At 46.0% G+C, this 17826-nt stretch overlaps 1 protein-coding gene across 1 annotated transcript in view; it reads left to right on the plus strand.

The window, feature by feature from the left end:
* The window catches only part of prmt3 (protein arginine methyltransferase 3), a gene marked incomplete at its 5' end in the record, with an annotated part of 47190 nt that overhangs the window by 16744 nt on the left and 12620 nt on the right, over positions 1–17826 (plus strand). The window contains 3 exons of the mRNA XM_029256367.1: positions 6585–6663; positions 10434–10621; positions 12028–12114. Of these exons, the coding sequence (XP_029112200.1) occupies positions 6585–6663; positions 10434–10621; positions 12028–12114 (354 nt within the window). The remainder of the gene's footprint in view (positions 1–6584; positions 6664–10433; positions 10622–12027; positions 12115–17826) is intronic.

Below are 17826 nucleotides of genomic sequence, written 5' to 3' on the forward strand. Positions count from 1 at the left end.
AGACGGGGTGTGAAGCACAGGTAAGAAAACGCACTGCTTTGGGGCTGCTGTAGAAACAAAGTGCGGGGGCATGTGTGCTGCTGCTGAAATTTACCGCGCCCGGGGTAGCTGCAGTGGAGCTCTGAGCAGCACCGGCCTCCTCTGTAATACACGCACCGCTGCTCCGAGGCACAACCCTCTGCTCCCGGTCAGGCCCGGAGGCACCGGCTCATGATGGACAGCGGTAATTACGGGCGTGTGCAGCGAGCGTGCAGCGAGCGCGCAGGACAGGAAAGGCCCTGATGCCAGCTGTGGCGTTACAGCGCCTTGGCTTATTAGATGATCTCACGGAAGCGCGGTGTGAAATCCCGCGCCAGGTCCGTTTTGCAATTTCATTTTATTTCGTTTTGAAGAAGGGTTGCAATTAATGCATGATTACATGTCATGTTGCATGACTTTGCTTTAATAAAGAGGATCAGGCAGTGAACTGCCGGTGAATATTTTACCCCGTGTAAGCCCTGACTGCTGGGCGCTGCTGTTGGGCGGTAGGCTACAGTAGACGAGCTGAAAGAACGAAGGGAGAAATTTTAAAATGAGGGTAAAATCGAGGTGCGGGAAAATGACTTTATCGGCCCGCGGGACATGTGTATGGTAGTAAATTTATCAGCACGTAGGCCTGCGAGAACGTTTATGCGTTCATTAATCTGAAATGCAGAAGATGTAATACCCAGCGCCTTGGGTTCTTACCATTAGTTCTCCTTTTGCTCCTCTCTGCTTCCCAGTGCGTTTCCTCAGTGGCTGCAGCTAACGATTTCAATTTCTATCTCAAAGTTAAATGATGCAGAGGTTCTTTCATCTTTTAGAGGTCAACTTCAAAATGCCGCAAAGTTGGGACGGCGAAAGTTTTATTTGAACACGTCCGTTTCCCCCCACGGCGTGGTGGCGCAGCGGGTTTGGCCGGGTCCCGCTCTCCCGGTGGGTCTGGGGTTCGAGTCCGGCTTGGGGCGTCTCGTGACGGACCGGCGTCCCGTCCCGGGCGCGTTCCCTCCCCCTCCGGCCTTACGCCCTGTGTTGTTGGGTTAGGCTCCGGGTTGCTGTGACCCCATTTGGGACCAGTGGTTTCTCACTGTGTGTGCGCGTGCGGTTTTCCCACACACTAGCACACCTTCGTACGTGCTCAGCCCTGGGACAAGAAGGAGCTATAAACATTATTCTTGATTAATATTAATGAGCATGAATGGTATTCATAAATATTTACACAATCTTTTTTTAATAACCAGAAGTCTAAAAGTTGTTTTGGAATAATTTCATTCCTTTTATCTGTTTTTTAAATTAAAATGGCTTTTGGAGAATGTTGTTGCTTGAGTTTTTTTTTTTTTTAAATTAATTTAATTTTTTCTTTTAATTTATTTTTTTTTTAATGGCTCTCAGAGAATGATTGATTGATTTTTTTTTTTTTTTTTTTTTTAAACATAACAGAAGGTAGTCTAGAGATTAAAACTCTTGCATTATCATGGGAGAACCTGCATTTGATATTTGGTCAATTTTTCTTTCCTGTTGCAATACCCCTGAGCAAGGTACTTAGCCTGAATTTATGCACTAAATTTGTAAAGCTGTAGTTTAAAGATGGGCAAATTATTGTAGGTGGCTTAGCATTCAAACCTGACATTGTCAGTCACGTTGGAGAAAGGCGTCAGCTAAATGTCTAAATAATAATAATAATTTGAATTACTAAGTAATATTTGGCTCAGCTTATGTACTTCGTAGATGGTTTTTGTTGCAATACTTCAATCCTATGTACTGGACGGAGATGTCATGGGTCCAGCTGATGTTGTTGAGTTGGTTTTGTGACCTGCAACAGTGGAGACTTACTCATCCATCCATAACACTCTTTTCCAGGCATTTATCATCCGATGTCTATGTTCTTTTGCCCATTTCCAACCTTTCTTTTCATTTGCCAGTTTCAGATATGATTTTTACTTGGAAACGCTGCCTCTAGGGCCAGTATCCCGGAGTAGTCTTACATGGGTATTTAAGGTGACACTGTACTATTTAAGGAAGTGCTTTACAGTCATATGTAAATAGTAAATTATTAATCAGTCATTTCAAGCACAAACAGCAACTTGCGACATTAGTAATGATGTCTTGGCTATGTAATGTAATCAGTGTAATGGTACTTTGATTAAAAGGTATTAATTCTTTCAAAAGCATGAACATTTCTGAGTGATTCCAAACTTTGGAATGCTAATGTATTTTTAGTAATGAGCAATTCAGCAAGTTGAGTATTCTGGATAAAATTTTGTAAATAACAGTTATTTATTTCTCTGGAGTTAATGGGGTGTATTTTGACTCCGCTAAGTGATGTGCAGCACGGAGTTCGAGATCCTTTTTCCCGTTCTTCAGTATTTTGGAAACGTTTGCGTGCGATCGGAAAGCACGACGGCTGCGAAGATGGCTACGGCCCAGCGTCAACCGGAGCACGGTTAACAATCCGTGAAGACGGCTTGTAATTTATGCAGGGCCTTGGAAGTAACTTCGAGTTTTCAGGATGCTTTCTTTTTGCCAGATGGCTCTTTCCTTGTCTTTTCACGTAAGCATCAGAATAGAGCATATTTTGTGCTTTGTGTCTCAAATCCACCGCGAAGGTAATTTGTACACTCGCTGCAGAAAAGCCTTCGCAGATATGTCCAACTTGTTAAGTGGCAGCACTTCTTTAACACAAAGACTTTTGGGGAAAATAAAAGCAGGATGATTTTTCATGAAGGCGTAGAGAAGAGTTCTACGTGAAGCCGGACGCGTCCGGCGCGTGATGCCGTGTGTCGCGTGGCCTGTCGGCAAGACATCTCCTGCCACCGTGGACTTTCGCTTGTCACGGTGCGTCGACGCACATCGCACGTCGCATCTGCGTTGTCTTTCATTCGTAAGATTTCCCGCCGCGTGCAATTATTTCCCCTGTGTGTTTTCGCACGTTGACCTCATTAACCCCGGCTCGGCGAAGCTCGACGACGTGAAGGCCAACATACAGAGGGCTTCCTTGTCGAGAGAACGTCAGGCGTAGCTTTACGTCAAAGAAAACGCTCGGAAGCCACGGCTAGAGCAAGGAGTTTTGATAAATATTTCTTCTGTGCGCAGATGAGAAGACGCGTTATTTTACGCGGGGCGGACGCTCATTCGGACGTGTTTAATGTAACAGAACAGCACGAGGAAGATTCAATAAATGCTATGCAAGTAGTGCAAATATTAACAGGAATGTCGGTGCACATGTAAATAATGTAAGCCTAGAAGTGGAAATAGCAGGAGTACTAAACATTATAGGTGTAGTTGGTGGCACTTTAGTATAAATTCTAAAGTCATAATTTGAGTATTTCCTGCACTCTAGATGTACAGGAGGAAATGTAAAAATTCAATAAAGAATTGAAGCCTGCGTGTTGGATTGATGTTTGCGGTTCGACATTTACGGGGCATGGATCCAGACCGGAGACGTGCTCCTCGGATTGCTGCGGAAGGTGCCGTGTGTGTGTTATTTAGACGACGCCTGTTATTCGTAGTCCTTCTGAGGATTGCTCCGTCCACGGTGCGCCACGCAAGGCTTTACCGAAGCGGCAGAGCCCGTATAACTTCTCATTAAGTTGTCCTGGCTGCTTCTGAGGGAAGCGCAAACGATGTCTGTCTTGCGCGCTTGGGTCTTCGGCCCAACGCAAGCATGGCGGCTCCGTAAAGACGGCCGAGGCACGATGCGCGGCGGCGGCTCGCGGTAACTTTCCGCTGGTCCGCGGAGCTCCCCCTTCCTTAATATTCCTCCGGCATCCCTGCGCGGCGCTGCCGACTTTTCCGGTAATTAATTGTGAAGGCGCTAATGCCGAATAACACGCGTGCGGCCCTTGCAGCGGTGCAGTGGGCGGGGCCACGCCGGTGCATCACGGGAGACCGTGTCAGGTATAATTCTCCGTCCAGATGGCTCCCCTACAGGTGAAGCAGCCGCCTGTGAAATTACATTCTAAATTACACTGCAGATGAGCGCTGCGCTTTCTTTGCTTGCCCACCATTCCTCTCGTGTTGGTTATAAATGGAGCGACTCAGCCCCAAGGACAGAGTCCGGTTATCTCACATGAGAAGCTACCATTGGATGAGGTCGACAGCGGTGGGAGACGCACCGGGGGTAGTGCAGTTCAAACAAAGGGCAGCGATTATTAAAAAGTTAAATGGAGTCGTAAATTGGGGTGCTTTTTCTGTCTTTTTTTGTTTACCTTTCTGCAGGTTTGTTTGTATTCGCTTTATATGGCCGTGCCATCGCCGTAACTGCGGAGCGGCACGTTATTTACCCCCAGGGGTGTTGCGTGCTGTCTCCCCTGGGTTATAATGGCAGGCTCACTCATGCCATATGTGAAACATGGCTTGTGTGCTGAAAGTAGTCTGGTTAATTCTTTGAGAAGTCAAAACTTCCATCAGTTGCGGTATGAGATGTGTGACATCGTTTGTTACAAAGAGGTTTAAAAGGACATTACTTTTACACACACGTGCACACACACGCAGTCTGAACCGCTTGTCCCATTTGGGGTCGCGGGGAGCCGGAGCCTAACCCGGCAACTGAAGGGGTAAGGCCGGAGGGGAGGGGACACACCCAGGGCGGGACACCAGTCTGTCGCAAGGCACCCCAAGCGGGACTCGAACCCCAGACCCACTGGAGAGCAGGACCCGGTCCAACCCACTGCGCCACCGCACCCCCTTCACATTACTTTTAGCTTGGGTTATTTTTTTTTAACCAAGTAATGATGTGGCAGTAAGAATTCTGTCTTGACGTCGTGAGTTTATTATTGGATGCATATCATTTTTTTTTTTTTAAACCAAGTTTCATCGTAAAGAGTCAGATTCTGCTCAGCTTAACATGTTAGGAGCCATTCGGGGGAAGAAACATGTAAGTCAGCAGTTTGGGGTCTTCACACTGAAGCTGGAGAGATGTGGACAAAACTCAATTTTGGCAATAATGGAATAATACTCTAGGTAATATGGTGCCTACTCAAGCAGAATATTGGGTCACGCAGAGGTCGTGGTAGGCACTGGGGATGCTGGGTATCAGGTGGGAGGAGAGGAACGACCTCCCTGATGAAGTCAGCGCAAATGTGGGGCTCTTAAATTCCCTATAATTTTGGACGTATGGGGGACCAGTCGGTCCTACGGCAGTTCGAAATGTTAGGTAACACGGCATGTTTTCTTGCACCTTCCCTATGACACTTCTGTATGATATCGGTAGTACGGTACGTCCATGGTACTTCTGACCTCTCCGTTTGGGTATCGGGTAGTTTGGACCGGACCGGAGACGTATACAATGTGTTTGTTTTGGAGTGTTTTACGTGCGTCACCAGAAGCCAAGCTAACAGTGTCGCTAATTAAAAATCAGCCGGCGTTGCAGTTTCTGCCTTCCCTTCCATTTGACTTTGACACATTAACAGTTAGAAGCATTCAAATGAAATTCTTTCAAACCAAGAAGTAAAATTTTTTTCAGCCTTTTAAATGCCTTAACTCTTTTTTTTTAGGTTATGAGCTATATCTGTATCGTTATAATTATACTATATTATACTAAATTATATTATTATGCTGTATAATTGTATTACACTGTTGGTTATCGAAGCAGTTTAATGGTTAAATTTCTTCTTTATTGTAAATTTAAAGAACTTTTTTTTTTTTTTTTTTTTCCTTTTCTCGACAGTCTGGTTACTTGAGTCTCCTTCCCTCCCAAATATTCAGAAGTAGCAAAGGTGGAATGCGTGTGTGTATTCTGAAAGCAGACGTTGAAGCTTTGCACCGTTAGACTGCAGTGTGTGACGGACTCAAGGTGATCGTCTTCCGCAGCGTAGACCGCCATGCTTTTATGGCTGTTCTGGCCCATTGCGTTTGACTTTGGCTCTCGCTGCCAGTCACGGTGGCACGTCCGTTAACGTCGGTTCGTTTTCAAACTGTCGCGTCCTGGACTTTCGAATAGCAGCACCTTGGGGCACAGGCAGAGGAGCCACCAAGTTTTACTCTTTAATTTGTGTTTCTAGGATCACTTGTACTGTACACAAGTCCAGCACATATGATGGTTTTACAAAAGTCTTCTGAGCCAGAGAACAACTGATAGTGCTGCTGTGTTATGTCATATTACATCTATGAAAGCAATCAGGCGTGGGGGGGTGGGCAGGTTTCACAGTCCCTGGATTGGCAAGTCTGAGCATCTGTTGCAGCTGGGTGGTCCAGCCCTTAGCCGTAGTCTTTTTAGTGGATGTTTGTTAAAAAAAAAATATTGAGTATTATGAATTCGTGCATGCATTATTGATTGATTTAATTAATTGTAGTGACCCTGCTCGTTCTGCAACATTGATGTGTTATTTTTCTCCACTCCGTTTACTCCATTCTACAAGGTGGCTTAAAATACTTTAGTAATTTGCTGTTAAAAATAATGTATATTTGCTAAATGGCACTTTTTGTTCAGACAGATTTTGTACAGATTTATCTGCGTTGGGAACCTGGATTTGTATTCATACTGAAATGCAGAAGCAGTTGTTGAAATAAAATGGGCTCATTGGTTCCACCAGTGTTCTGAGAAGTTGTCTCTCTCTTGTCCTCAGGGTTACTTCCTCCTCTTTGAGTCCATGCTGGACTCGGTGCTCTACGCTCGGGACCTGTACCTGGCCGAAGGAGGATCAGGTAGGAGCGGCGTGTAAGATGTGATGCTTTGCGTCGCCCGGCCCCCGCTGCTGCGGGCACCACCCCCCAGTGCCATGCAGCAGCCCTGATGAACCACACCGAACCGGGAAGGTTGTACGCATGCGTGAAATATCGTTCCATTATCGGATGCTCCCAGGCATTCATTTGGTATATTAGAATTGCGCTGTGTCAGTGGGCTCTGCTGCCATTTAGTGCCATTTCGTTGTCGATGCGTTGTGGAGGCAGGGGGCCCTTATGGGTTTTTGAAACAGCGGTGGTGGGCACGCCGAGGCCTCAGCGAGTAATTACCTGCTGAGCGCCGAGGACACGGGTTGCGGGAGGAGGAGGAGGAGGATGAGAATAGAACAGAAGCCTTCCGCACCTTCAGAGCTATTGGGAGCCAGGCAACCATAGCTGAGCGTGGGCAGCCTCCTCCCTGCCCACCCCTCAGCAGCTGCTTATACAACAACACGTCTTCCAGGCTGCCGACTTGACCGATTCGGGTGGGGGAGGGTCTCTGAAAAGTGTGATTTGGAGGGCAGCAGCGTTGCGAAACGACATATGTTGTTTCTCCTGCGGCGCACGGGCGGTCCGTGCTTTCGGCCGTGTGTCTGCTCTTCGAGTTTCCAAGTCTCCTGTGATGAGCCAAGTGTACCAATTACGTTTTGCACTGTGTTACTGATTTACAGCGCTTCTTACCCTGTAGGACGGAAGGAAATGGCCATGTTTTAAATAATTACGTTATAATAAAGCTTTGACTTTTGTTGACTTACTGAGTGAGTGAGGATATTTTTTTTTTTGTAATGTGTCTGATTGTTAAACACTCCAAAATTTACCCTATAGCACTATTTTAAAAATATATTTACGTTTAGCTGAGGCTTTTCTCCAAGGCGACTTAGTGTGTTGAGGTTACAATTATTTGCCCATTCATACAGCTGGGTAATTTTACTGGAGCAATTTAGGGTGAGTACCTTGCTCAAGGGTACTACAGCTGGAGGTGGGATTCAAACCTGCAGTCTTTGCCTCCAAGTTTTGAAACGCCTTATTTAAGATACACACAGGGCAGTCCTGTTTGTTGGCTCTGCTTTTGTGTGTGCGTGCGTGCGTGCGTGCATGCGTTCGTGTGCGTGCGTGCGTTCGTGTGCGTGCGCGCGCGCTCATGCGCGCACTAGGAGGTTGTTGATGCTTCCTCCCTCCGCTATGATACTTAACACCTTGTCTTTGACCGCATTTGACGACTGGTGACAAATGGACTCCAACCCCACGGTGGTTCCAAGTCGGTGCCTTCTACAGGCTGTTAGTGGTGACTGAAGAGTCACCTTCCTGTGAAAAGTAGGGGGAACGGCGTGACGCGGTTTGTGTCGAGGCCTTACCTGAAGCTCTTCGCGTGGAGTTCTCCTCTTCTTTGTGTTAACCTCCCTCTTCCGGTTTATTTTTAAGGGGCTTGCTGCCTCTTTTTTCCCCTTAATTTCTGTCCCCTCTGCTCTAACCTCCCTTTATCCTTAAATGTCTCCGAATTTGTGAGGCATTGCAGTGGGACGAAGCTCTGTCCCTCTTCACGGGCGACCACGTGAGCCGGGGCGGAATGACAAACTGGCCCTGGGCGCTGAGTCGAGAAGGACACAGATGTCAAAGCTATGAATCTTGGGCACCCCATGCCACCCCCCCCCCCCCCCCACATCCACCCCCCACCGCTCGTAGGGACCCAGTCGTTGTGCCGGATCAGCATTTCTCTCGCTCACCTGGGCCTTCACGTAATTACTCACTTACCCCACTAATCGGAGAAAAATGAAGTGACAAATATGTCACGCGTGCGGGGCGGGAGGTGGCCGCTCTCCACGTCAGGGGTTTGATGGGACTGTGCGGCACGGGGACGGCGGTGGCAACTCCTGACCGGCCACCAGCTGTTGGACCACAAACGCTTCTCCTCACTTGGCCTCGTTCGGCTTTCTTCCTCCTCCCTCCTCATTTTGTCAGGCGCCAGTGTATCCAGTGGGCATCCCTCTTAATGCTTTTTACTTGCTCCACGTCCCATTCGTGACATTTCCAGATGCATGCAGGATTTCCCCCCCCAGTATTACCTAACACTTTACTTGCCATTGCCGAACACTAAAACACTTCCCAATTTTTTGTCTTGAAGGAATTACGTGATTTATTTAGTGATGTACATACAGTGTAGCTGATGTTTAGAAATATATATATATATATATATATATATATAAATAGAATATGAAACGGTTTTAACCTTCTTTGTCTTTGCATGTTCCGCAGTCAGTAGCGCCTGTAATAAAAGGATTCCTGAGCGCATGTGTGTTGCGTCGCAGAGATGCTGCAGGATACGCAGATGCGCGGCGCGCGAGAGGCGAAGCGGCGCGAGCGGAATGTGGTCGAGTCGGGATCGGCCCCTGCGAAAGACTGCGGTTGTGCGACGGAACTGTTCGTTGTGTCTCACACACACACACACACATTTTTGCTTCCACTTCTGCCTTTTCTTTCACAGAGACGCGGCATTTCTTCAGTCCCGTCAGCAGCGTTTCTCGTTGGTTTTCCACCACCCTCGTGTCTCACGTCTTCGCAGATGTCGAGTGCAATTAGTTTATTGCTGCGTGTGCAGTTTTTTCTCTCCCCCCCCCCCCCCCTTCCTTTCCAGTGAGTGCTCTGCTAATTTGTTAGACCTGCATTTCTGTATCGGTAGCTTTTGTCTCGAAGTGCGGCTGTGTAAACATGCCGTGCGTGTTATGGAAACCAGCATGTGTGGACACACAGCAGCCCGCGTCACACTTAGGAGACCTCGACGGGGAGCAGCGGTGGCTGGAAGCGCTTTCCGCCCAGCTGCATAAAATGTGAATTAATGACTCCGAAAGCAGTATTCAAATATTTTAATGGGACTTCATCTGATGAGATTTCTTGTCTGGCACTTATTTTATGGCTGCTCGGATTGCTTTTGAATTTGAGCACTCTCTTGCTTGCAGGATTCTTAGCGGTCCCGCGGAACTGACTGTGTGTATGTCTTGCAAATTTTTGCTTGAGAATGCATTTAGCAACTATACTGTCAGTGCCTGAAGCGCCAGACATTCGCAAAGTATTTAATGCGGTGCCATATATCGCTAGAAAAACTTGTTTGCTGCGTAACCTTGCTGTGCCCTCGCGTCAGGAAGTCATGGGCGTCTGCGCTTGTGTTTTGCACCGAAAAGAAGACCCCTGCTGAATCCTCGCTCTGAATTTACCTTTACATTTATTCATTTAGGAGACATTTCCCCCCCCAAACCATGTAAAATGATTATTATCTAGTATTTAGCTATCCTACGTGTGTTGACACTAGGTTTGTACACACAGCTTTCCTTTAGCCGGAGCAAGAAGTCTCCGTTTTACAAATTTGGAAACTGGGAAAATTATGTTTTAGTGTAGGAAATATTCGTTTTGTGTTTTCCCCCCCTCCCCAAACATTTAACCCTGTTTAAATATATGAACCGAGTTAAGTGTAGAGCAATGACCCACTTAGAACTAAACACCCAGCCTGGGTTACAGCATGTAAAAAAGACAGAGCGACCTGACCTTGCCTCGTAATGAATGTGCAACCTTGAGCGGGCTAAAGGAGTGCGTTACCCGTGGCCTGACCGCTATTGAATAATGAAATCTGCATTAAAAGGCAAATAAACGTGGCTCCTGAGGGAACGTTGGCACAAGAGGGAAAGGCAGACTCGGCATTGTGAGCGTGCTGTACGGCAGCGTTGTGCGACCTAACCGGAGCGTGGTTCTCCCCGTTTCAGTGTATCCCGACCGGTGCGCCGTGAGCCTGGTGGCTGTGGGCGACATCCAGAAGCACCGGGAGCGCGTCGCTTTCTGGGATGACGTCTACGGCTTCAAGATGGCTTGCATGAAGAAGGCCGTGTTGCCGGAGGCCGCGGTGGAGGTCGCGAAGCCGGAGACGCTGATCTCGGAGCCAGCCGTCATCCGGGTGCGTTTCAGTAAGGAAGGTCATTGGAACGCTCGCCGATTTAATGCAACGATCCCGTTTAACGTTTTCCGCTCTATGCTTTGCACTTTATGGGTTTCTTTTTGCCTTTTTTTAGTCGCTGCTATAAAGGAACAGATTGCAGGATTTGAACATATGGTTACCGTGTGTTTTTCCTTGAATGAATATGGTAGAAATGTGATGACAAAACAACTTTAACGACATTTAAGATAAATTATTTCCAGCCGGCAACGCGCAACATCGGGCAGACTGCGGGATTCTCGGACGGAGCGAATCTGTGGTTGAGCGCTGCTCCTGGCAACCTTCCGATAGCCCGGTCCCCCAACGGCAGCCTCAACTTCTCCACCCTGCCAGCAGGGGATGGCGCACCGTTGCGTAACACAGCGACAGACGCCCTCGGGCACCGCTCTGCTTCTGCCACACAGCGTCTGATTGATTGTTCTAATTCTTGTTTAAGTTCTTCCTTAGCAAACCCCATTATTCCTGTCCTGCGGCTACTCGTCACGAAGAGTGCTCACTTCGCGGAAGGAAACGGACACAATGAGTTGCTTGTCACCGAAAAGCAAACTTCAATAATAATAATAATCTGAAACTTGTATATATTTCCTTTCTGTAGCATAAGTATGGCACTTTTCAACATTTAGGATTATTGTTCATTTTAATATGGTTGCGCAAGTCATCCACGAATAACCAGTACCAGTACCCTGACCTTAGCACAGTAAAGGTTCTGGCTTCTGATGTTTATGAAAGAAATGCGATCGCGGTCAAGGACAAGTGACACTGGGGTTCACTGGGCGTTATGCTTTTGAACTGGTGAGTTCTGAATATTGGTGCTGCCTATGAAAAAGCTATTCGTGAACGTGGCCTCCTTTTCCGCCTCTTACGTTTGTTAAGCATGTGGTCCTGAGCAGCGCTTTCATTACATTTAATAGCACTTTCGTCCTCCCTTTCGTCGGTGATGAATCACCTATGAACAGGAAGTAATGGGATTTGAATTTTAGATCAATACTTTTTTTTCCCTTGATGAAAAATGGACAGCTTCACCGTAGAAATTAAAAGACAATTCGTATGTTGTGGCTTTAATAGGATTCGGGAGATTTTCTGCATTTATGATGATAGCGCTGCTGAAAATTGAGAACTTGTAGTGGTGTGTGGCAGGGCGGGAGCCGCATCGAACTGTTGTGCACCTCTTCCTTAAGTTCACTGGAAGTTTTGGCGTCTTTCACATTATCGTTGCTTGTCGGTACTGGTGGGCGGTGATAACCATCCATCCATTTGGTCAAAAAGGCTGGAAATGATGTTGATGCATTTAAATTAAAGTAGGTGTTTACTAAATAATCTTTTTCTTTGTCGGTTCACGTGCGCTCGTTTATTCTTCTCTCTGGCAGACCATCGATTGCAACACGGTGTGCATCTCAGAGTTGGAGTTTGCGGCTGACTTCTCCTTAAAGATTTCCCAGAGCGCCCAGTGCACAGTAAGTGGGTTATCCCCTCCTTCCCGCACCCATGTCACAGTATCTCCCAGCCTAATCAAGATTGTCAGACGAGAAGCCCAATGACAGGTGCCTTGACAAATGGCTGCTGAGATTGTCTAAGATGGGTCGTTCCAAACTTCAGATGAATTGAACACCTGCGTGATTGATAGCAGACCCCAAGCACTCCAGGTGAAGGTAACTCAGAGGATCGGAGAGTTTTCTACTCTAATAATTAATGGAAGTATGCACAAGTTAACATTTAGTTTCTGTTTCAGGCATCTTCTGCGTAATAGCGTTTTTGTTCCTGGTGGAGAATGAATTTTAAAAAAAAAAAAAAAAAAAAAAAAATATTTTTTCATTTTAACAGGCATTTGTTTTTCGGTTACATTTATGTTTATTCTCATTTTTGCAAATAAGAAACAGTTCAGTAGTACAAAACAAATGCTATAACACAATGATCGTGTCTTGTCAAAGTCGAAATAGTTACAGTACGGTAAACTCGGAGGCAAAGTGTGGTGTCCCAGCAACACTAGAAAATTATTTAAATATAAAAGTGTTAATTGGGGGGCACGGTGGTGTAGTGGGTTTGGCCTGTGCCTGCTCTCTGGTGGGTCTGGGGTTCGAGTCCCGCTTGGGGTGTCTTGTGATGGACTGGCGTCCCATCCTGGGTGTGTCCCCTCCCCCTCCAGCCCTATGCCCTGTGTTGCCGGGTTAGGCTCCGGTTCACTGCGACCCCAGTTGGAATAAGCAGTTTCAGACAGTGTGTGTGTGCGCGCGCACGCGTGCAATAAAAGTGTTATGTGGTTTAGTCTTCTACCAACGATAAAAATTGTAATATTAGACTTTGTTACGTGAGTATATCAGTTCAAGAGTTTGCCACTGGCTTCCTGAATTAGCATAAGAACAACAATTTTATTTTTAACAGTTAATGTTCACGCTACAGATTGAAAATGAAGATGCAAGTCCAAATTTTGAATGTATTTTTTTGCCATTTGGGAGGGTGCTTGTTTTCGTTCTTGGTGAGTTCTAGAAGTTGTGTGGTTTTACTGATGTGCTTTGTAAGTGAAAATTTGTGAAAAACCCTACACGGGAGTCATATTTTGGCAGTAATTGACTGCGACGTGGTCTATTCAGAGATCTGAAACGTAAACCTTCCCCCAGCAACGAGTGAAGATGTCAAGTTTGCGACCTTACAGTTCTTCGTAGAAGTCAGTCTTTGGAAATTCAGTCTTTGCTTAATTCTTGGAGAGGTCAGAATGGCGACAGACAGAGCTTTCGTTCGGTTAACGCTGAAAACCGTTGAGATGCTTAATGCTTGAGAGCCAATGCCACACCTGGGCAAACCCCACCAGCCCTCTCGATGGAAGTAATGGGAAAAGACCGCGGCAGTGGCCTGTTTTCTAAGTCCATAAGGATTCCACGATGTCCGTAACCAGTTTCTCCTATGTTGAATGTGGGCTCACCAGTAATACACCTTGAAGCTGCTCAGGGCAGTGAGTCTGGGGCTCAGGTATGGAAAATGCTATAAATTTAAACAGAATTCTTGTCACGCAACACAATTTTTAAGGTGTTTATCAGTTGATTGAATATTTGTGTTTCCTTTGCATGTCTTCATGAGCGACTGGGATAATTCATGTGTTTGTGAGTTGTATCTTCACAGCAGCGAAACGCATAAAAGAAGTTCCGGGTTTCATCATTTTATCAATATTGCATTGCGATCTGCCTTGCTGTGAATCTTGCGTTTATTGGTTAAAAAACATCAATGTTCTCTTTATTCTCCTTCCATTCTGCCTTGGAAGCATCAGTGTTTTTTATTTTATTTTATTTTATTTTAAAAAATCCTTTTCACTGCTTTGTCAGATGAATTCTCAGATTTCACTCGCCCTAAAAGGCTGTAATACATGAAAGATCTTCTAAAATGGTCAGATTTCCAGGATGTGATTTTGTGTACCTAGAGAATTAGGTTGATAAATGCTTGAGAGAGTGGAATTCTCTCGTTTATTTTGCAGTACATCACCCGGGATTATTGTTGTCGCACGACTGGAAATTCTGCCACCTCCATGATTGAACGCATGCTTCTTGTTTGCTGCTGACAGTCCATTCATCATATTAGTCTGCCTAACCTTGCATTAAATGAATTGTGCAGCCCCTCATTTTTATTCTACACATATAAAGCAAATGATTACCATTGCAGGCCACATGCCCCTGCAAAAGCAGCAGTTTTCGTAGCCCCTCGAAGTTGGTGACCTGAATGCTTTTCGGACACGTAGTCCTCATCCAAGTAGGAAATACTGGTCAACGGGCGTGTGCTTAAAAAGGAAGTCCTCACTCTGACAGTGCTAATAATTCTTCTTCTTCTTATTATTATTATTATTATTATGGGTTGCACGGTAATGTGTCTGCCTCACTGCGCGATGGGGAATGGGTTCGAGCTTTGTTCAGTTTGCAGTTTGTGTCATTCCTCTGTCGACGTGGGTTTCGTCCGAGCGCTCCCGTTTCTTCCCACATTCCGAAAACACGTGTTTCCGGTTAAGTGATGGCTCCGAATTGCCCGCAGCCTGCGGATGTGTGATTGAGTGTGTGCTCATGGCTCTTACGGGGTAAAATACCCTGTGCTTTGGAATAGGCTCTCAACTGCCACAGCAATGCCTGGGACAAGGGGTCATCAAAAGTGAGCGAGCGATTATTATTGTCATTATTCTTGCTTTCCTGACATTTGTTCCAAAGGGATAAACCTACTAATTTCACCAACTTTCTTTTTAGTGGCTTTTTTTCAGTGGTCCAGTTGAACTCTCAGCGCTGTTTCTCTTTACTCTTGTCTGCAGGTTTGCCGTCGGGTTACGCACGCCCGCGCTTGCGCCTTGTGGTGCCGCTGTGTCATATGCGCGCTGTTGTAACGCTGTGCAGCATCCTTTTCGGGTAAATGCAGTTTTTTCAGTTCTGTTCATATTCTGCGGGACTGCAGACACCTGCTTCTAGATGCTGTTATGAAAGGACCCGCCTTGGGGTTTTAACTCTTCGCTTTCAGCCTACTTGTCTGTGTCCTGAAGCGGCACCCTTCATCTTCATGTGACCCTCCTGCCTCTGTTCTGTTCTTTGGTTGTGAGCTACTTCTTCTTGCCTTGTTCCTCTCACGCAGCAGCTATTCCAGCACGTACTCTGGTTCACGCTGCTGGAATCGTGTTGAGGCGAGAGCAGTTCCAACCACAGTCTATTCCAAAAGCACACCGAAATCGTCTTTACCAGGTGTTGCACAATTATTTTGGCAGCTTGGGAAGTTTTTAACTACTTGAACTATTTTTTTTTTTTTTTTTTTTTTGCCCTGTCCTCTTGTGTATACTGCTACCATTTCCAAACTGTGACTTTAATTAAACTAAAATTCACCGTCTCTTATCGGTCATGACCTCTTCAACACAAAATGCAAACACTGTTGTGTTTGTAAGATGGTAATTTATAATAACTGGATAGATATACAAAGGGTCATTTTTTTAAATTTTAAATTTAACTCTTGCTGTGAAAAATTGTGCATTGTGTCTGTCTACAGGCATAAATATTTTGAGCGGATAAATATATAGAATTATAGCAATTTAAAAAAATTTGATTATTGGCATCAGCAGTCTTGAAATTGCACGGGTTAAATTTAATTTGCCGATTTGCTTTAAAGCACATTTTTTTAAAAAATAAAGGCGGTGGCTCAGAGACGTGATTACACGCCACTAGTGTGGCGTTGCGGTGTTAGTGCGCGCTCTCCCAATGGGAGATACTGCAGGGTTAGCGATGCAGTAGCCTCTGCACGGAGGCCCACCGCAGAGGCTCCACGCTTGAATAAACCCCATCAAAAGCACATTATCCGCCCACTTCCACGGCCAGCTGCATAAATGTATCTGGCTCAGCCACATGCTGCTCCAACATGATACCAGTAAAGGCAAAATGATAAATTACTCCCAGATGATGTAAGCGGTGATGATAATTATTAATTTTCCTCTTTCCTGCGAACAGTGGCATTGTGCTGCCTCCGTTTTTGTGGCATTGTCTCTTTTGTGGGCCTCTGGAATTTGACAGATTCTAGATTTAGGGCTAAATACTGATTAAAAAAAACATGCATTTAATTTGTCCTGTCGTTTCAAGACGGTATGGCAGGTGTGATGCGCACAAATTTTTGGTGTCATTTCATTTTTGCAGTGCTACGGCAATAGTCTTGCACCAAAGAAAAACAAACGTTTCTTTGTTTGTTTGTTTGTTTCCATTTTCTTGTATGTTTCACACGGTCGAATGAATTTAAGTAAAGCCGAAATGGGTATAGCTCAAACTTTTGTGAGACGCTGCATGGACAAAGTGTTGTCCATTTCATTGCTTCAGGTGATTTTTATTTCTTGGTGAATAATGTTTGTCGTTATCATCAGCCTGTGGTTTATGCTGCTGACTCCCCTATTGGGACTGGTATTTTGTACCCAATAATGCTATTTTTAGAGCCTAGAATTAATCATCCTGCCTCTGGTGCTGTAGATACTCCAGCGCGACGTGCTTCTTCTACAGTGGAGGCTGAGGATATTTACGATTGCACTCTGTCACCGCTTTCAATTTCCGCAGCTTTTAAATGAGCCGTTTGGTGGTGTAGAATCCCATTAAGTATCCCTCTCCTGATAGCGCTTAAAGGGATGATGCCTGAGAGACCCACACAAGTCCTGAAGAGCAGGCCAAACTTGAAATTTAACCTGGCTTCAAAAAGTATATATACCGTATATCCAAATTTCCCATTTGCATGTCACTTTTCTCCAAAACGACTTACGGCGTTAATCTGTTTACAGTACCGTACCCATTTCCATAGCAGGGTAATCTGTCCTGCAGCAATTCAGGATGAACACCTTGCTCAGGAGTACTACAGCGGGAGGTGGGATTTGAACCTCTGACCTCTGACTCCAGAGGTGGCGGTGACTCTGACAACTACGCTACCTGCTGGCGCCGAATTCAGCGGCGTTCTAATTCCTGCGCATTTGATTCTGTGTAGAGGGAAATGTATTTATGTATTGCAATATTGTTGTATTAATGACAAAGGAAGGTGATCCCCCAAAAGTGGCTTAGGTGGATCTGCTTGTCTCGTAAACAATTAGAGTTCATGTTTGTAATTATGAGTCCGCTAAATGTTCTGTAACGATCATTAAATTCCATAATTGCATTCGCTTGACATGTTTTTCAATTTTGCTCTTCGTGGCTTTTCCACTCTCGACTGTCTGTACTAATAAAGGCTGATCGGCGCTCGTGCGGGAGGAGCGCGGGGACACGCGGCAGCGGTGCGGTGTTCGTTAGGGGCAGCCCCTCCAGGGCCTGCGGGCTACTTGCGCGCACGGCTACGCGGCCCCGGAGTCCATCCTGCCCGTTGGCGGTCGGTCAGTCGGCAACAGCAAACGCGGAGTGATGAGGATGGACGCTCCTTACATTTATGTACACGTGAATTGTGTTTTACGCGTGAAAGTTCTGCTCTGTGTTGCTGTTAGTCACGGGTGGTTTTCGACGGGATGTGCGCGGAGAAAGGCGTTCTGGATATGAACATTGCAGCTCAGGGATACTGATGCCAGTGGCTGTGAGTTTGCAGCCCTTTTCACGAGAAAGCCCGGTCGCGGCCCACAAAATGTTAAGTATTGACTTGTTTCTGTGTAAACATCGGCCTCAAATAATTTGATTTCTCGAGCTCTTTGTACTTCGGCCGAGCTC

Source organism: Scleropages formosus, chromosome 11 (genome assembly GCF_900964775.1).
Source record: "Scleropages formosus chromosome 11, fSclFor1.1, whole genome shotgun sequence".
NCBI lineage: Eukaryota > Metazoa > Chordata > Actinopteri > Osteoglossiformes > Osteoglossidae > Scleropages > Scleropages formosus.